The following is a 15,752-nucleotide window of genomic DNA, read 5'->3' on the forward strand; positions in this document are numbered from 1 at the left end:
CTTTTATTTAGTTGTATCAGCTGTCTGTAGATGTTAGAGATTAAACCTTTATCAGTGGTGTTATTTGCAAATATGTTCTCCCACACCGTGGGCTTTCTTGTTGTTTTGTTGATGGTTTCTTCTTTTCTTTTTTTTAATATATTTTATTTTATTTTTCTTTACAGAGAGGAAGAGAGAGGGATAGAGAGTTAGAAACATCGATGAGAGAGAAACATGGATCAGCTGCCTCTTGCACGCCCCCACTGGGGATGTGCCCGCAACCAAGGTACATGCCCTGGACCAGAATCGAACCTGGGACTCTTCAGTCCACAGGCCAATGCTCTATCCACTGAGCCAAACCTGTTTCGGCCCAAATAACATTTCTGCTCACATCTTATTGGCTGGAAGTCAGTCACACCATTATACGCAGCAGAATGGAAGGCTGGGAAACGTAGTTTTTGGCTGGGGCGTTGTTTTTTCTGAGTAAAATTTGGGCTCTGTTTGGAGGGGAACAGGAGGAACATAGCAGTGTCTATCACAAGTCTCTTTCTCTAGGAGCCTCCTCTTGCTCTTGCTAGGGATTTCCCATTGGGCACCATGAATATGACACCTTCCCTTCTCAGAAAGGCAGGAGAGGGCCCAGCAGCAAGAGGCCCTGGACCAGTCACCTCTCATCGGAGACTGAACGTTCTGTCCAAACATCATTTTCTCTGAATGCCCTAAAGTGGAAAACGTTGGGAAGCACTGGGCTAGAGCAAACTTTGACAGAAAACCAAGGCTATGGTACAGCATGGTCCTTCTTAAGCCTCTTTTGCAATCGCTACTCTTTTGAGGCATTGTGAATTCTTAGCTTAGGCTCCAACATGTTCTGGGCTTGTTGAGTTACTTCATACTAGTTGGTGCCCGAAAGCACTGCAATCCTCTCCCGGCCGGCTCCTGAGACAGCTCCTCGGGGATGTCACCTCACAGTGCACTTTGTTCCCTTGTGGAAGAATAAAAGTCTCAATGGGAGCAACACAGGAGTTCCCATGGCTACTTTTTCCTCACATGACCGTCTTTCTTTATTCTTTAAGACAAAGAACAAATGTGATCTGCTCTTTGCTTCTGTAGCTGAGGTTGCTGTGGCTGCAGCCTGACATTTGGATTCAGACATTTCCCGTAGGCTCTTCCTAACAAGCTGTTTTTAATATTGACAAATCTGGCCAAGTTTCCCAGTACTAATAATTCACACATATCCTAACTCTATGGAAGCCTGGCAAGCAGATGTAAAGAAAACATAATATTGCCCTCAATAAATCCATATCTAGTAAAATGAATATTCATTCCAGGAAGTATCATATAGCTTTGTTCAGGCCTTTAATGTAATCAGACAGCAGATGGATGGGTGGATGAATGAACCGACTAATAAATAAAAGACGGAAATTATATTTGTTATATTATTGATAGCATACTACAGTATCAAAGGAGCCATTAACCCATCTAGGAAAAATATTTAAACAACACAGTTATGTAAAAATATGATACAAGTTTTGATGAATGATCTAAAAAAGTTATGTTATATAATTTTCATAAATATTTAATTGTACTAGGTCTTGATGAATAGATTGGGATAAACTTTGTCTTTAATATTACTGAGACTTTGACAGCTACTCAATTTCTGATCAGCAACTCTCAGTGACAGAATAAACCAAAGGCTGAGCCCCTGCTGATAAAATAACCAGAAATTTAGTGTGTGATTTAAAAAATTATATCATATATCTATTATGCTTCTGAGCCTATCATTTGAAATTTAGCAAACATCAGCTACATGGCAGGCATACGAGGCCTACATACAGAGAGGAGTAAAATTGGATATTTTTCTTATGTGCTCAGAGTTCAGCGGGGAGCAGCAAACCTAGAATAATGAACTATAATATAATGTGATCTGTGCTACCAACATGCAGTTACTGTCTCACTGAACAAGGATTAGCTGTGCTTTTGCAAGAGTACCTTTCTCTGTATAAGAGTTGATGAACATGATGATAATGTGTCCTGTCTTTTAAGTAAAATTACGTTATATTTTAAAACAAATACACTAATAATTTATAATATTAGAAACCATAATTATTCCTAATATTAAAATTCATGATTTCTTGGCAAGCCATATTATGATATATCTTACACCATTATCTTACATTGTTTATTTTTATTTTATTTATTTATTTTATAAGATGGTGGCTTTGTTCTTTTTTTAAATATATTTTTATTGATTTCAGAGAGGAAGGGAGAGGGAGAGTTAGAAACATAAAGGATGAAAGAGAATCGCTGATTCACCGCCTCCTTCATGCCCCTCACTGGGGATCGAGCCCACAATCCAGACATATGCCCTTGGTTAGAATCAAACCTGGTACCCTTCAGTCTACAGGCTGACGCTCTACTCACTAAGCCAAACTGGCTAGGGCCATTGTTTATTTTTTAAAGGGGTACGAGGATGAGAATTGGTTATCTGATCCTTGTAGACATATGATAAAAACATAGCTTCTTATGATAACTTTTGAAAGAATCTAGCAATTCTCTTCTAAGCCACCCTCTGAGTGTGTTTGCTTTGTGTTGGTCAGACCAGCTCTCTTTGAGCCTTTAATTTTGGACACGAGGTAGGACAAATCCCCAAGGCAGGTTTCTCCATCCTGGGTCTCCAGGACTTGGGCCAGAAGCTAGGTCAGACCTGTGCCTGCAAGCATGGCGTGATGAGCAAGTCAACATTCAACGGCTGAGCTTCCGGCAGGAGCTGGGCCATTGCCCTCAGCAGCCCAGGAGTTGGGAGATCATAGAGCAGCTTGCATGTGCATAAGTGGAGAGAACCACCCCGGAAGTACTCTGAGTCCTGACATTAATATGCCTGTGACTCCCCTGATACTTGGGTTACCAATATTGTGCTACTGTTGACTCAAAGCAGGGGAAGCAGGAGGCCTAGATACAGTAGGAAGAAGAGGGAGAGAAATCCAGAGTGTCTGGGTAGGGTGAAGACCATGAGGAGAGAAAGAACAAGGAGTTGCCGAAATCGGTTTGGTTCAGTGGATCTGTCCCAGGTTCGATTCAGGTCAAGGGCATGTACCTTGGTTACATCCTCAGTAGGGGGTGTGCAGGAGGCAGCTGATCAATGTTTCTAACTCTGTATCCCTCTCCCTTCCTCTCTAAAAATCAATAAAATATATTTTTTAAAAGAAAAAAGAACAAGGAGTTGATGGGCTAGATTTCTAGAGAAAAGGCTAGATCAAGTCGCGAAAAGGGGGGACGCAAATTGGAATCCATTGACCACACTGAAGCTCCAGTATTCACTTCCATGCTTATGATGATAAATTAGCAGAGGGCTGTGAAGACCCTTCTCCTGAGGTCTTCCTCCGTGCTCACAAGTAGTGGCCCGTGATTGTATTATGTTTTGAATCTAAAATAAAAACTATTGTCCTCAGTACACACAAGGCTTCCTTAGATACAGCAGCCCAGACAACTGCCGACTTGCTAAGCACTTACTCGGATGATGACTACATTAAAAAAATCCAGAAGCGCCTCAAAGAAGACGCGCTTGCACGAGAGCAAAGGGAGAAAAGACGCCGGAGGCTGCTGATGGACCAGCTGATAGCCCACGAGGCACAGGAGGTTAGATGTTTGGATGTTGCTTAAGTGATGCTGTTGGAAACGTCACACAATGCAGCCTTTTGCATGCACATTACATGTATCTTATGTATGTATCATCGGCCACTCTGCCTCAAATATCAGTGGGACATCCTCACATCATAATAACATCACCCTGTGTTCAAAGGTAATTTCTCACTTCAGATTCACATTTACCGACATGTTTACATGATTCCCAGGTTCAAGCCTTGGCATTTGCCACGGTATTGTTGTTGTTTGTATCCTGATTCTGAAAAGATACGTAGTAGTCCTCCCATAATCTCAGAGTGGGAGAGAGGGTGTGAACCTGTGTCATTCATGATGCCTGATTGTCTTCTTCAATAATTGGGTCATTGCCCGTTAAATGGGCAAACCCGAGTCTTAGGTATTCTTTTGAATTTCCCCCCTTGAGGACTTGAATTACCTCACCCTTCCACATGATGTCTCTGTTTAGACAAGTGAGAGAGCTCGGAGGGGCTTTGGAGAGCACCTTACACCTAAACTCCTCATTTTACTTGTCCAGAAAGAGACTCCGAAAATCTGACTCGCATTCCAGGACTCACAGAGGTGCACTGGCCAGGGCCTCTGAGTGCCAGTTCCAGGCTTTGCCCACTGTTCACTTACTGCTTCCCCCTTAATTCTCTGAGAGAGAACTGAGCCAATGCATCTGGTTTCTCTTCCAGATCGCAGCCATTACAATTCTCCAGGGTAAGCTGTAGGTGATTTCGCCTTAGCCTCTTCTCCCATCTTCATTCTTCTATCTGATTTTTGCTTTTCCTCACTCAGCAAGGGTTGCAATGTTCCCTCAGGGAACTAATTGGATCTGTCATCTGTGGCCAGATAGTGCCTGCATTTGTTTTTACAACTAGTATTTACGTTAAGGGTACCTACAGCACAATTCCACATACCGAACGCTGAGAATCAAATCCTTGTTTATAAAACCTTGAAAACAATCACCTAATTTCCCCCTCAAAATTTTAAATGAGGCAATCCATTACTTAAATAACAGGGAGCTATAAATCCATAATGCTTCTCCTAGATACCAAAAGTGTGCAGCCTTTGTTGGAGATGTTTTTATTTTTATGTCTTGATGTTGGCCAAGTTCCGATTTAAAAAGTGATGCAGATGACTGCTAGACCTTTTGCACACTGCTCACATCCGGGGTTTCAGCCCCGGGGGCAGTGAGGACACGGCCTGGGCGGTAAAGGGCTCCCCACGGTGTTCCAGGAGGCGTACCGGGAGGAGCAGCTCATCAACCGGCTCATGCGGCAGTCCCAGCAGGAGCGCCGGATCGCCGTGCAGCTCATGCACGTCCGCCATGAGAAGGAAGTTCTGTGGCAAAACAGAATCTTCCGAGAGAAACAGTACGAGGAGAGGCGGCTTAAAGACTTCCAGGACGCTCTGGATCGAGAAGGGGTAAGCAATGTCTCCCTTAAACATCTCCCTCAGGCTCTTTTCGCTTCTTTCTCCCTGTCAAGGTAAACAAAGCCGTAGGTGTGCGGCTGCCCATCAATGATCTCCCTGAATTATCTCCCCTTTTTACTTTTGCACAACTGCAGTGAAAACACACCCAGGGTCCTCCCCTTCGGTCTGCATTCCACAGACATTACCGCTCTCCACAGTCCTGTGTCTGCTGGACACTGACCTCTGGGTCCTCTTCAAGAGCAGAATTGTCTGGATCCGTGGTCTGCAAACTGCGGCTCTTTGGCCCCTTAAGTGTGGCTCTTCCACAAAATACCAAGGCCTGGGAGAGTCTATTTTGAAGAAGTGGCGTTAGAAGAAGTTTAAGTTTCAAAAATGTGGCTCTTCAAAGAAATGTCAATCATTGATATTTGGCTCTGTGGACTCATGAGTTTGCCGACCACTGGTCTGGATGATAGTGAGCTAAACGGATCCAGTGCCATTTGCTTACCTGGAAATGATGTGTTTAGCTCATCTTTCTGGGTGCCTGTTGGGAGAATATATTTGCCTCCCAAGGCCAGTTAATGAGGCGCAGGACAGGGTGTGGGTCCAGCAGCTGCTCTCCCGGGATGAGAAGCGTCCCATTTCTCACCTAGGATGGAGCCGGCTGCGAAGGCCTGGGCCCCTTGGGACTGCTGCAGCCTCACAGACAGAGATGTAATCATCGCATCCTTCCTCCCAGATTGCCTTTCCTAAGGCTGAGATAGCTGCTCCCTGAAGCCCTCCCTCTGAGGTGGCTCCTTTCTCAGCTGGAACTTAAACCTCCTCCGTCAACAGTGGCTGGAGCCTAAGGAGGACTGACATGAGGTGTTGAATTTTTCAAGGGAGCACTATCACCTTTTCCTTCTGGTAACATCCACTAACAACACACAACATCATTTGCTTTCAACGATATGATCCTTTTTGTGAAGGCAAAGGAAGTGTTTAAAATTAGTTTTTAATTGTTCTTGTTCTTGTAGTTTTGCTGTTATTTACGGTGGGCGAATTGGACACGTACCTTTCAATTCATTAAAAATGTTAAAGTTTGTTCATGCTGCTCATGCGCTGTTGGTAGAGCTTCACACCATGACTGTGAATGGGATGGAATTCATGGTCAGTCCTGTTGGCACAGCTGAGAACACACCTGGCTTTTCTCCTGTTTCTGGCCCCCTAGCCTCTGCTCTCGTTGAAGGACATTCTCCTGGGAGAGCAGACCGTTTCCGGGGTCCTTAAAGCTGCGCCTAGGCCCCTCCTTCCCTCCTCTGTTGCTTCCACAGCCCAGAGGTGTAATTACTGCCACAGACATGAGATTCATGCAGCTATGTCTCCGGCCTTTGACGTGTGCATCCATATGTCCTGTCGCATTCCTGACATCTCTCTTCATATATCTCACATACACATCACACATTAAAGTCAAATGTATGACCCATGTCTCTAAACTGGTGCATTTTAAGGTTCCATATTCCAACAAAGGACGTTGCCTTTCATTCAGGTGCACAAGTCCCAAACCTCAGGCCCACTGGAAGTCTGTTTGACCCTCACTCCTCCATATCCAAAGCATCACATAGTCCCACTGATTTCAGGGACTAAATAAGAATCTCTTCAGTTTGCCTGCCTTCCTCCATGCTCACCACCACCCCAGCTACTTCTGCTGCGAGGTCTGTTAGCGGTGGCTCTGCATTGGCAGCCACAGCGGGCGTGTGCGTGGTCATAATGTTATGTAGGTCTTTCAAATCGATGGCAGCTAAACTCCAACCGCTCACCGCTGCCCACAGGGGTGCACAGTGGCCAGGCCACGGGGTCAGGTCATCAGGGAGACATGTCAGGCATTGGCACAAGCCCAGCCTGTTGCCACTGAGACTCAGCTACGCCAGCCCACACGCTGCCATCAGCACACAGGTCTGAGGAGGCCGTGCTGGCCTCTTGGGCCCCTTGCACGTTCCCCTCTGAGGCTTTGCTGCGACCCAGGAGCTGCAGGGGCGGGGGTACACCCTTTCTCTTTCTCCGTGTCCTCAGCACCTCCCCCTCTGTCCCCTCGGAGCCATTCAGACCAACTTGCCCTCGGATGTAGCTTTGAAAGTGAGGAGGAGCCTCCATCAGTTCCACCTTCTCCATCTGCAGGAATTCCCTAATGCAGGACTTAGCAAGCCTTCGGATAACTTGTTAGAAATGAAGAAAGGAGAAAATTAGATTGAACTTGAACTTATACAGATTGTCTGTCCTACTCTCATCCCTTCCACACCCCTCTCTGCTCTGCAGCCCGGGGAACTGGTCACTCAGATTGGACCCAGCCCTCCCGCTAGAGGACACCTAGCCCTGGCTTCCTGCCCACCAGATCCCTGCTCCGACCTGGCCCCCTCCGTCCCCTGGACTCTGACCACACTGGTCTCTCAGACCCTGAAGAAGCCACGTCTCTCTCTTTCCCCTCTTCCCAGCTGCCTTTCCCCAGCTAGCGGTCACCTTGCAAAGCTCCTGCTCATGGCGTGTCCAGCTCAGGCGGCCTGCAGGGACCCTCACACCCACGCCTCTCCCTAGTGACACGCATAGCGCGTAATTAGAAGTAGATTCCTGTGACTTTTTGACAGTATTTCCCACTGGGCGAGAGTTCAGTGTTTGCCTCTCTGAGCACTGTTTCCCAGGGCTTTCGCCAATGTCTGGTCCTATGAGAGAGACCTGGAGTTGCACACCATTCCTTAGGAGTTTTGTTTGTTTTGTTTTGATTTTAGATTACTTTTGCTAATCTCTTTAAGACACTTGGGTGACTATTGGGACAGTTTCTGGTTTTAAATTCCTGGACGACGATTGTTTTAACAATAATGGAACGTATTCATATTTAACATATTTTGAGCATTTGCTTTGAGTCGGGCATTGAGCTATGTTCATCACATGCCTATGTAACTCTCACGATGGCCATTTCACGTGGCACCATCCTTTCCACATGTCACACGGGAGGAAAATGAGGTCAGAAGCTCAGGCACACCCTCTCAGTGGCAAGGCTGGGAGCAGGCCAGCTGTCCGAGTCCAGAGTCAGAACTCACACCACAGACTTCCTTTTCCCTTTCCTTCTTTCTTTTCTGGGGCTGCAACCCACTTTGCTGTAATGGGGCAGGAAGTTACAGTGGGGTTAGCATAGGGTCCGGGGTAGTAGTGTGGGTAGAGGTAGAAGACTAAGTAGCTAGAAAGATGGAAGAAGGACATGGAAGGGACATGGAAGGGGGAGGGGAGAGAGAAGGGGGAGGGAGAGAAGGGGGGAGAGAGAGAGGGAGGGAGAGAAGGACAAAGAGAGGGAAGCAGAGAGGGGGGAGAGAGAGAGGGAGGGAGGGAAGGAGAGAGGGAGGGAAGGAAAAGGGGTAGAAGAATGGAGGGAGGGAAAGAGGGAGGGTAAGAGGGAGGACCAGGTGAAAGCTGCTCTGGTCCCGCTAGGGACAAACTTGGCCCTACTGCCCTAGGTTTGCTTTGATCACACCCTAAGCATTCCGGGACTTCCGGGCACCCTGTAGTGAACCAAGCTCAGGACCCATTTTGCTGTCACTTTCCATACATTCTCTTCTCACTACCGTCCTCTCAGATTCCTCTCTCCTGAACTCTCCACACTCCTAAAGCGTGCCATAACGCTTTGTACCTCACTGTCTGCTTTCCTAGGACAAAGGGCCTGCAGAGCAGCAGGAGGCTGATGCATTCTGCTGTCACTCCTCAGCCTGCCCCGTGGACAGGGCTGGCCTCAGAGGCCACACAGCGCAACCTCTTTCCCAGGACAATAAAACAACAAAACCACAATAACAAAAGAACCCCGCCCCCACCCCCACCCCCCTCGGTTCAGTGGACAATCACAGTTTACTGTCACGCTTCTAGTCCCGTGTGAACAGCATCATGATAAGGAATATTTGCTGTGACCAGACGGTTCGGTTAGTTTTCCTGTTCATGACAAACCTTGCTAGTATTCCCTGTGCATGGAGGGAAGGGAGGCGCAGGCCCTGACTGGCCCAAGTTCACAGCTAGTCCTTGACTCCTGAACGGGACCTGGGGCTCAGGTCCCAGCACAGCTCCATCCGGGCCCAAGCTGCCTCCGCGTGCCCCTCCCTGGGTCCCTGCGCAGGAGGAGGGTCTTGTGTCTGGAGCCTGTTGGCCCCAGATAGACTGTCTCACGGAGCCTGGATAGCTGTTTGAAAATCAGCATGTGGCCATACGTACGTGTGTGAAGAAAGGGTTTTCTAAACAAACCGATAGTGCAAAGCGAACTGAGGGTAATGACAAGCTGCTTACGTGCTTCACTGCTTTCTGCAGAAAACAGATGTCTGCATGCATGAATGCTATCCATGCATTAAGGCTGGGACAGCAGCAGGTCCTGTTGTTCTCTAAGCACATTTAACATTTGTCGGCCGATGTGCGGTGTTTTCAGGTCATAATAAGGGGATTTCTGAAAGATTTCCTACGTCTACATCAGTATTCTAGAACTCCGCCATGGAAGGCACTGGCCGAACAGCTGAGACCCAGCAAGTCTTCTCAGACGGGTGCAAAGAGGTCAGAGGACCCGCTATGGTTGCTGGAGGCCCAGCACTGACATGCCTGCATCTTTTTGCTCTTCCTTTTAGTTTTTTAAAGTTGATTTTATTTTATTTTATGTTTTTAGAGAGGGAAGGAGGGAGAGGAATAGAGAGACAGAAACACATGTGCCCTGACCGGGATGGGACCAGTGACCTCCTGGTTCACAGGACAACCCTCAGCCACTGGGCCACCCCGGCCGGACAGAGGTGCCTGTTTCCCTCACTCCTGCCGATGTGAAACCCGTGAGGCCAGGACTTCGTTTAAAACACTTAAGATGCAACTTATCCTTAGTCCCTTCCGGCTTTCCCTGATTGGCCCAGTTTCGTCTGTACTCGGTTTTGCTGCTCAGTAAGCTCTAAGGGGAATATTTCCAAACTTGTCTTTGCCATCAGACTCAGTACTTACTGCGTTCAGGAGAAAGGGCTCTCTCATTTATTTGTTCTTCCTGGTGTAAAAGGAGGTGTCATTCTCTTTGGAGGTTTATTTCTGTTACATTGAAATGAAGACATTATTTTCTCTTCAACCTCTGCCCAGTCACGGGGACTTAAGGGTGTCCGTGTCTCCCTAGGCTTTGGCAAGACAAGCCAAGCTCGAGTTTGAAGAACAAGCCATCAAAATGCGGGAAGTTCACGAGCACTTGGCTGTGGAGAGAGCTCAAGCGCTCTACCAGAAGCACTACTTAGCATGCTCCGAGATTCTGGATCAGATACTCGACTTGTCCACCAAAGTGGCAGAATACCGGCTTTTAACCAATAAGTAAGTCTTGTTTTTTGTTGTTGTTTGTTTGTTTTTACTGTCAACACAATAGAGACACCCCAGAGAATGAGAAAAGTTATGATTGTAAAGCAGACACTGGGTGGGTAAGAGAGAAAAATGTTTCATGAGCCCTAAAGGGTTTGGCTCAGTGGATAGAGCATCGGTCTGTGGACTCAAGGGTCCCAGACTCAATTCTGGTCAAGGGCATGTACCTTGTTTGCAGGCACATCCTCAGTATGGGGTGTGCAGGAGGCAGTTGATCAATGTTTCTATCTCATTGATGTTTCTAACTCTCTATCCCTCTCAATAAAATAAAATAAAAAAGAAAGAAAAATGTTTCATGAAAGGAAGGCCGAGAAGTGGGGTCCAGAGGCCCTGGATGCTGACCTAATTCATCCCTGATTCGCCTTATTTATATGCGTTTATGGGTCTTTTCATTTAAATGTTGTGTCTAAATCCACTACAATTTACTAAGACAACTAGGATAATTTATTTGAAACACTTGGGACTTCCTAGGAGATGGGGATTTTTTAAAGATTCTTTTACTAATAATGCAATTTATAAGAAAATATTGAACAAAACAAGAAATATTAAGACTATGCCAAAATAAGAACAAGGGAAAATCTAAATTTAAGTAGAAAGCTAACAACAAGGGATAAATTGAAACCCAGTTATATAGGCAGCAGGTTTGCCAGTTACTGCAACTGAGCTACAAATTTTATCTGCGTTTTCTGGTGGCCAAAGCAAAAGGGAAACAGATATTATTTCTATGTCAAATAAATGACTGAAAAGCACACATTACAGAGCACCACTCTCTATCAAGCTCAAGACTTCCGATATGCATTAGTTTGATTATTGTAGTATTTCACAGAGGCAATATACTAGTCTGCCTCTTACTACTTTTTTTTCTTTTTTTGTCTAAATGCCTCTTACTATTCTTAAGTCCTGCTTCATGAAAATTAATATAGAGAGCATACTGCCTTCATGAAACTATTTTTATTATAATTTTAAAAATACATAAAATGTTAAAGTTCCAGAAGTATTGATATATAGAACTTTTAAGGAGGCTTTCTTTGAAAATATGTCTTTTAATTGCAACTGATTAAGTAAGATAATTGCACATGAACACAGGTGGGCAAAATAGGTGTGTAGTTGTGAATATGCAAAACAGTTTTTTCTATTATTTATTAATTATTCTATTACTTATTTGTATTACAACTGTAAACCTACTTTTGCCATCTCCTATATGTTAAGATTATTTTTTTTTAGTTTACATGATTAAAAATCAAGATAAACTCATTTTAATCTCTTTTTATTCTGCACTAAGCAAGGTATTATCAGTATATATATATATATATATATATATATATATATATATATATATATATCTTTGGTATCAAGCTGTTTATATGAACTGACTTTTGTTAAGACTGCTCCTTAAGCCAAAACCAGTTTGGCTCAGTGGTAGAGCATCGGCCTGCGGACTAAAAGGTCCCAGGTTTGATTCCGGTCAAGGGCATGTATCTTGGTTGCGGGCACATCCCCAGTATGGAGTGTGCAAGAGGCAGCTGATTGATATTTCTCTCTCATTGATGTTTCTAACTCTCTATTTTATTCTCTTCCTCTCTGTAAAAAAATCAATAAAATATATATTTTAAAAAGACTGCTCCTTAACAAAATTATTAATATTCAAATAGTAGGCTATTAGTTCAATAACTTCAAGATTAAGTTTGGGCAATATATAAGTTGTTAATTATTTACTTCATCATAGAAGCCAGTGCCACTTTAAAAATTCTGGTGTTATTTCTATGCCTGAGCTTATTAATTTCTAAACTTCCATATCTCCATAAAGCAACCTCTAGCAGCTATTAATGTTTTATGCATGAAAACATGATTATATTTTAAATTGTGACATTAAATACTACTTTTTATTGTGGTAAAATATAGAATGAATCACTTTAACATTTTCAAGTTCAGTTCTGTGGCATTAAGCACATTCACAATCCTGGTCCCATCGCCAGCATCCATCTCCAGAACCCCTTCATCATTCCAAACCGGAACTCAGTGGTAATTAAACAATAACTCTGCCCTCGCTCCTCCCCTGGCCCCGGAAACCACTGTTCTACCTTCTGTCTCTATGACTCTGCTGCAAGGTACCTCATGTGAATGGAAACATGGGGCATCTGTCCTCTTCTATCTGGCTGATTTCATTAGCATGTGTTCAAGGTTCACCCATGTGGGACCATGTCTCAAAATGAAACACATGAAACACTGCTAGCTGTGATTTCAAGCTCTAGTCCAGCTACTTTTAGAGAACTGTGTCTGAGTCATGTCAGTCCTTTCCTTCCCTGCCCTCTTTATTCATCTTGGAATTGTTGTTCCATCACTCTGTCTGATTACCTCCTCTAGTCATCCCTCAGATTTAAATAGAAATAATTACTGATAAAGCGTCTTACAGGTTACTAAATGTCCAGTGACAGTAAGACAGCCATACAGTGAGTGCATCTTTCTGATACACATTAATGTGTAAGCCAACTGGCATCTTAAAGAGGCCTTGAAGTGTTCCACCTGCTGATTTTGCAGAGGAGGGCACTGTTGCCAGAGCATTTACACGATTTCCTGAAATCACACAGCCACTTGACAAGATAGCTGGGATAAAAAACCCTCAGTGACAGTGTGGATCATTTTGAAATACACTGTTCTTAGTTCACAGCCAGTTAGAAAGTTTGAAAACAGTTACTCTTTAACATTCATTTATTCAAACCTACTAAGCGCAGACATTTCATTAGCCTTTAAGTATATAACAACAAGTTGGCATCCCTGTTCTCAAACAGCAGACCCTGGAGAACGTATCCTATATAATATCCTGTATAATAAAAGGGTAATGCAAATCGACCGCAAACGGCAGGATGACCAGTCGCTATGACCAGTCGCTATGACGGCAGATGCTCAATGCAGGAGCTGCCCCCTGGTAGTCAGTACGCTCTCACAGGGGGAGCACCGCTCAACCACAAGCTGGCAGCACTAAGCCATCAGTCGCACATCCCCTGAAGGCTCCGGACTGGGAAAGGGTGCAGGCCAGGATGAAGGACCCCTCCTCCCCTGAGACCATGAATGTTGTACATCAGGCCCCTAGTATAATAATAGAAAGACTACAGTTTAAGGTGTATGTATGACTAACTGTTGATTCATCTCTACCTTTTTTTTTCTTTTGCTATAGTCTGATTCCACATAAAATTATGCATGATTGGAAGGAACTGTTCTTTTATGGAAAGCCCATTTATGAGCAGGCCTCTATTAAGGGTATGCCAGCTAGGCCTTCTACAGAGCAACTTACACAAATGGAGAAAAGGGACTTGCTAGATAACAATGACTATGAAGAATATAAGGTATGAACAAAAATGGAATAATTAAGGTGAATGCAACATAATAAACATCATGTTAACATTAATTTTGTGATATTATTTTATTCCTATTAATAAAAAAATCGGAATTTTATGTTTGCATTTTCCACTTGGTTTAATTTGTATTAAAGTATTAATTTGTAAATGCCTAACTACATATATTCTATTATCCGTTACTTCTAGTTCACATTAAGAGTGGTCTGAAAATAATGAAGCATAAAGTATTGCCTGGGCAGATGAATGCAGAATTTTAAAATGTTTTTATCTCTCAGTGTTTTTCTCTGTGTGAGCTAACTATCTTTGCTTCCTAAACCCTTGTTAAAGGGTATTTCTCTTTAAAAATGTATCTAAATACTATATTGTTCTTAGTGGCCAATGAAAGAGGAGAAGGTTTGAGCTTTATGAGTAGCATAGACTCAAACAAAATTTTATTCCAAGATTGTTTTGTGTTGGGTGCCAATTGTTTTTTCTTAGCTGAGCTGCTGAAAAGCTGTTGGGTTTAGGCAGACCAAGAGTTCATCCCTGGCTGTGAGACCACAGGCAGCCAGTCCCTTAGTGTCAAAAGCCCAGTTTATGAAATGGCAATAATGATATACCTACCTTATTTAGTGGTTGTGAAGATAGTACATTTTAAAAAACATATATATTTTTTTATTAATTTCAGAGAGAGGCAGGCAGAGGGAGAGAGAGAAATATTAGTCATGAGAGAGGATCATTGATTGGCTGCCTCCCCGCACGCCCCGTTCTGGAGATAGAGCCCAAGACCCTGGCGTGTGCCCAGCCCTTGCTGCCTGGGCCAGTGCTCAACCACTGAGCCACACTGGCTGGGCTGAAGGTAGCGCCTGTTGAGCATTCAACCAAGTGCACTGCATGTTGGATGCAAATAATACATGTCAGTCTCTTTCCTCACCCAACTTCATCTCACCTGTAGGAGGAAAATGTAAAATGGCTGTTGGATAGAAGTCTTGGGTTGATCAGCAGTAATGGGAGGAAGTATGAAGCTTTTTATTATTACAAATATTGACTTAATTCAGAAGGGCAATAAGTGCAATATGAATGATTTGGCACAATCATTTGTTGAATTTATCAAACACTCACCAAATAGTTGTTGAAAGGATGCATGAATGAAGTAAATGGATGACAATGAGTGGGGCAAAGTGTAAAATAGCACTAATACGTAAATACTGAAAGAAGATAAGACTATGAAAAAAGGCAAGGAAAGAAAGTGAGATTATAAGAAACTAAATGTACACCATATTTTAATTGTATGAATCTGTGTTTGTATTACTGAGAGAACTATTATTTATTAAGCAATTAGTAGAATCTTATGAGTTGTGTATGCATATTCATTTCATTTGGCCATAGAATATACTAGAGGTAGTTTGTCCATTTGAAGTGGAATGCTACAAAATAATTTTTTTTTCTTTTAAAACTATTTTGTTTGTTTTTTTGTTTTTGTTTTTAAATTTCTTTATTAAGGTATTACACATGTGTCCTTATCTCCCCATTGCCTCCCCACCCACCCGCCCACTCATGACCCCTGTTGTCTGTGTCCATTGGTTAGTCTTATATGCATGCACACAAGTCCTTTGGTTGATCTCTCCCCATTATAAATATCACATGATCTCACTCATTTGTGGAATATAATGCACAATGTAAACTGATGAACAAAAACACATCCAGAGACAGAGAAGCATCGATCAGACCATCAAACCTCAGAGGGGAGGTGGGGGAGGGTGTGGGTAAGGGGGAGTGATAAACCAAAATAAAAGTTTAACAATATCAAGTTATGTAAAGAGATTTCTTCCCACTGTAAATCGTCATTTTATTTGACATCTTGCCGATTCATGGAAAATTAATTTCTAACTTATTTCTTAAGCAGCTCTATCTACTCTATTCTTGTTGTTCTCATAAACCAGGAGACCAGGTAGTCTGCAGCTGAGCAAAGATTTGTCTTTTTAACTTTTTTTTTTTCTT

General features: G+C 43.6%; 1 protein-coding gene across 1 annotated transcript in view; it reads left to right on the forward strand.

The window, feature by feature from the left end:
- Nucleotides 1-15,752, forward strand: part of SPEF2 (sperm flagellar 2) — a 122,672-nt gene that overhangs the window by 18,408 nt on the left and 88,512 nt on the right. Inside the window, exons 7-10 of the mRNA XM_045571538.1 lie at nucleotides 3,429-3,615; nucleotides 4,858-5,046; nucleotides 10,184-10,371; nucleotides 13,592-13,760. Coding sequence (XP_045427494.1) covers nucleotides 3,429-3,615; nucleotides 4,858-5,046; nucleotides 10,184-10,371; nucleotides 13,592-13,760 — 733 coding nt within the window. The remainder of the gene's footprint in view (nucleotides 1-3,428; nucleotides 3,616-4,857; nucleotides 5,047-10,183; nucleotides 10,372-13,591; nucleotides 13,761-15,752) is intronic.

This window comes from Pipistrellus kuhlii, unplaced genomic scaffold, assembly GCF_014108245.1.
Source record: "Pipistrellus kuhlii isolate mPipKuh1 unplaced genomic scaffold, mPipKuh1.p scaffold_m20_p_4, whole genome shotgun sequence".
Taxonomy (NCBI): domain Eukaryota; kingdom Metazoa; phylum Chordata; class Mammalia; order Chiroptera; family Vespertilionidae; genus Pipistrellus; species Pipistrellus kuhlii.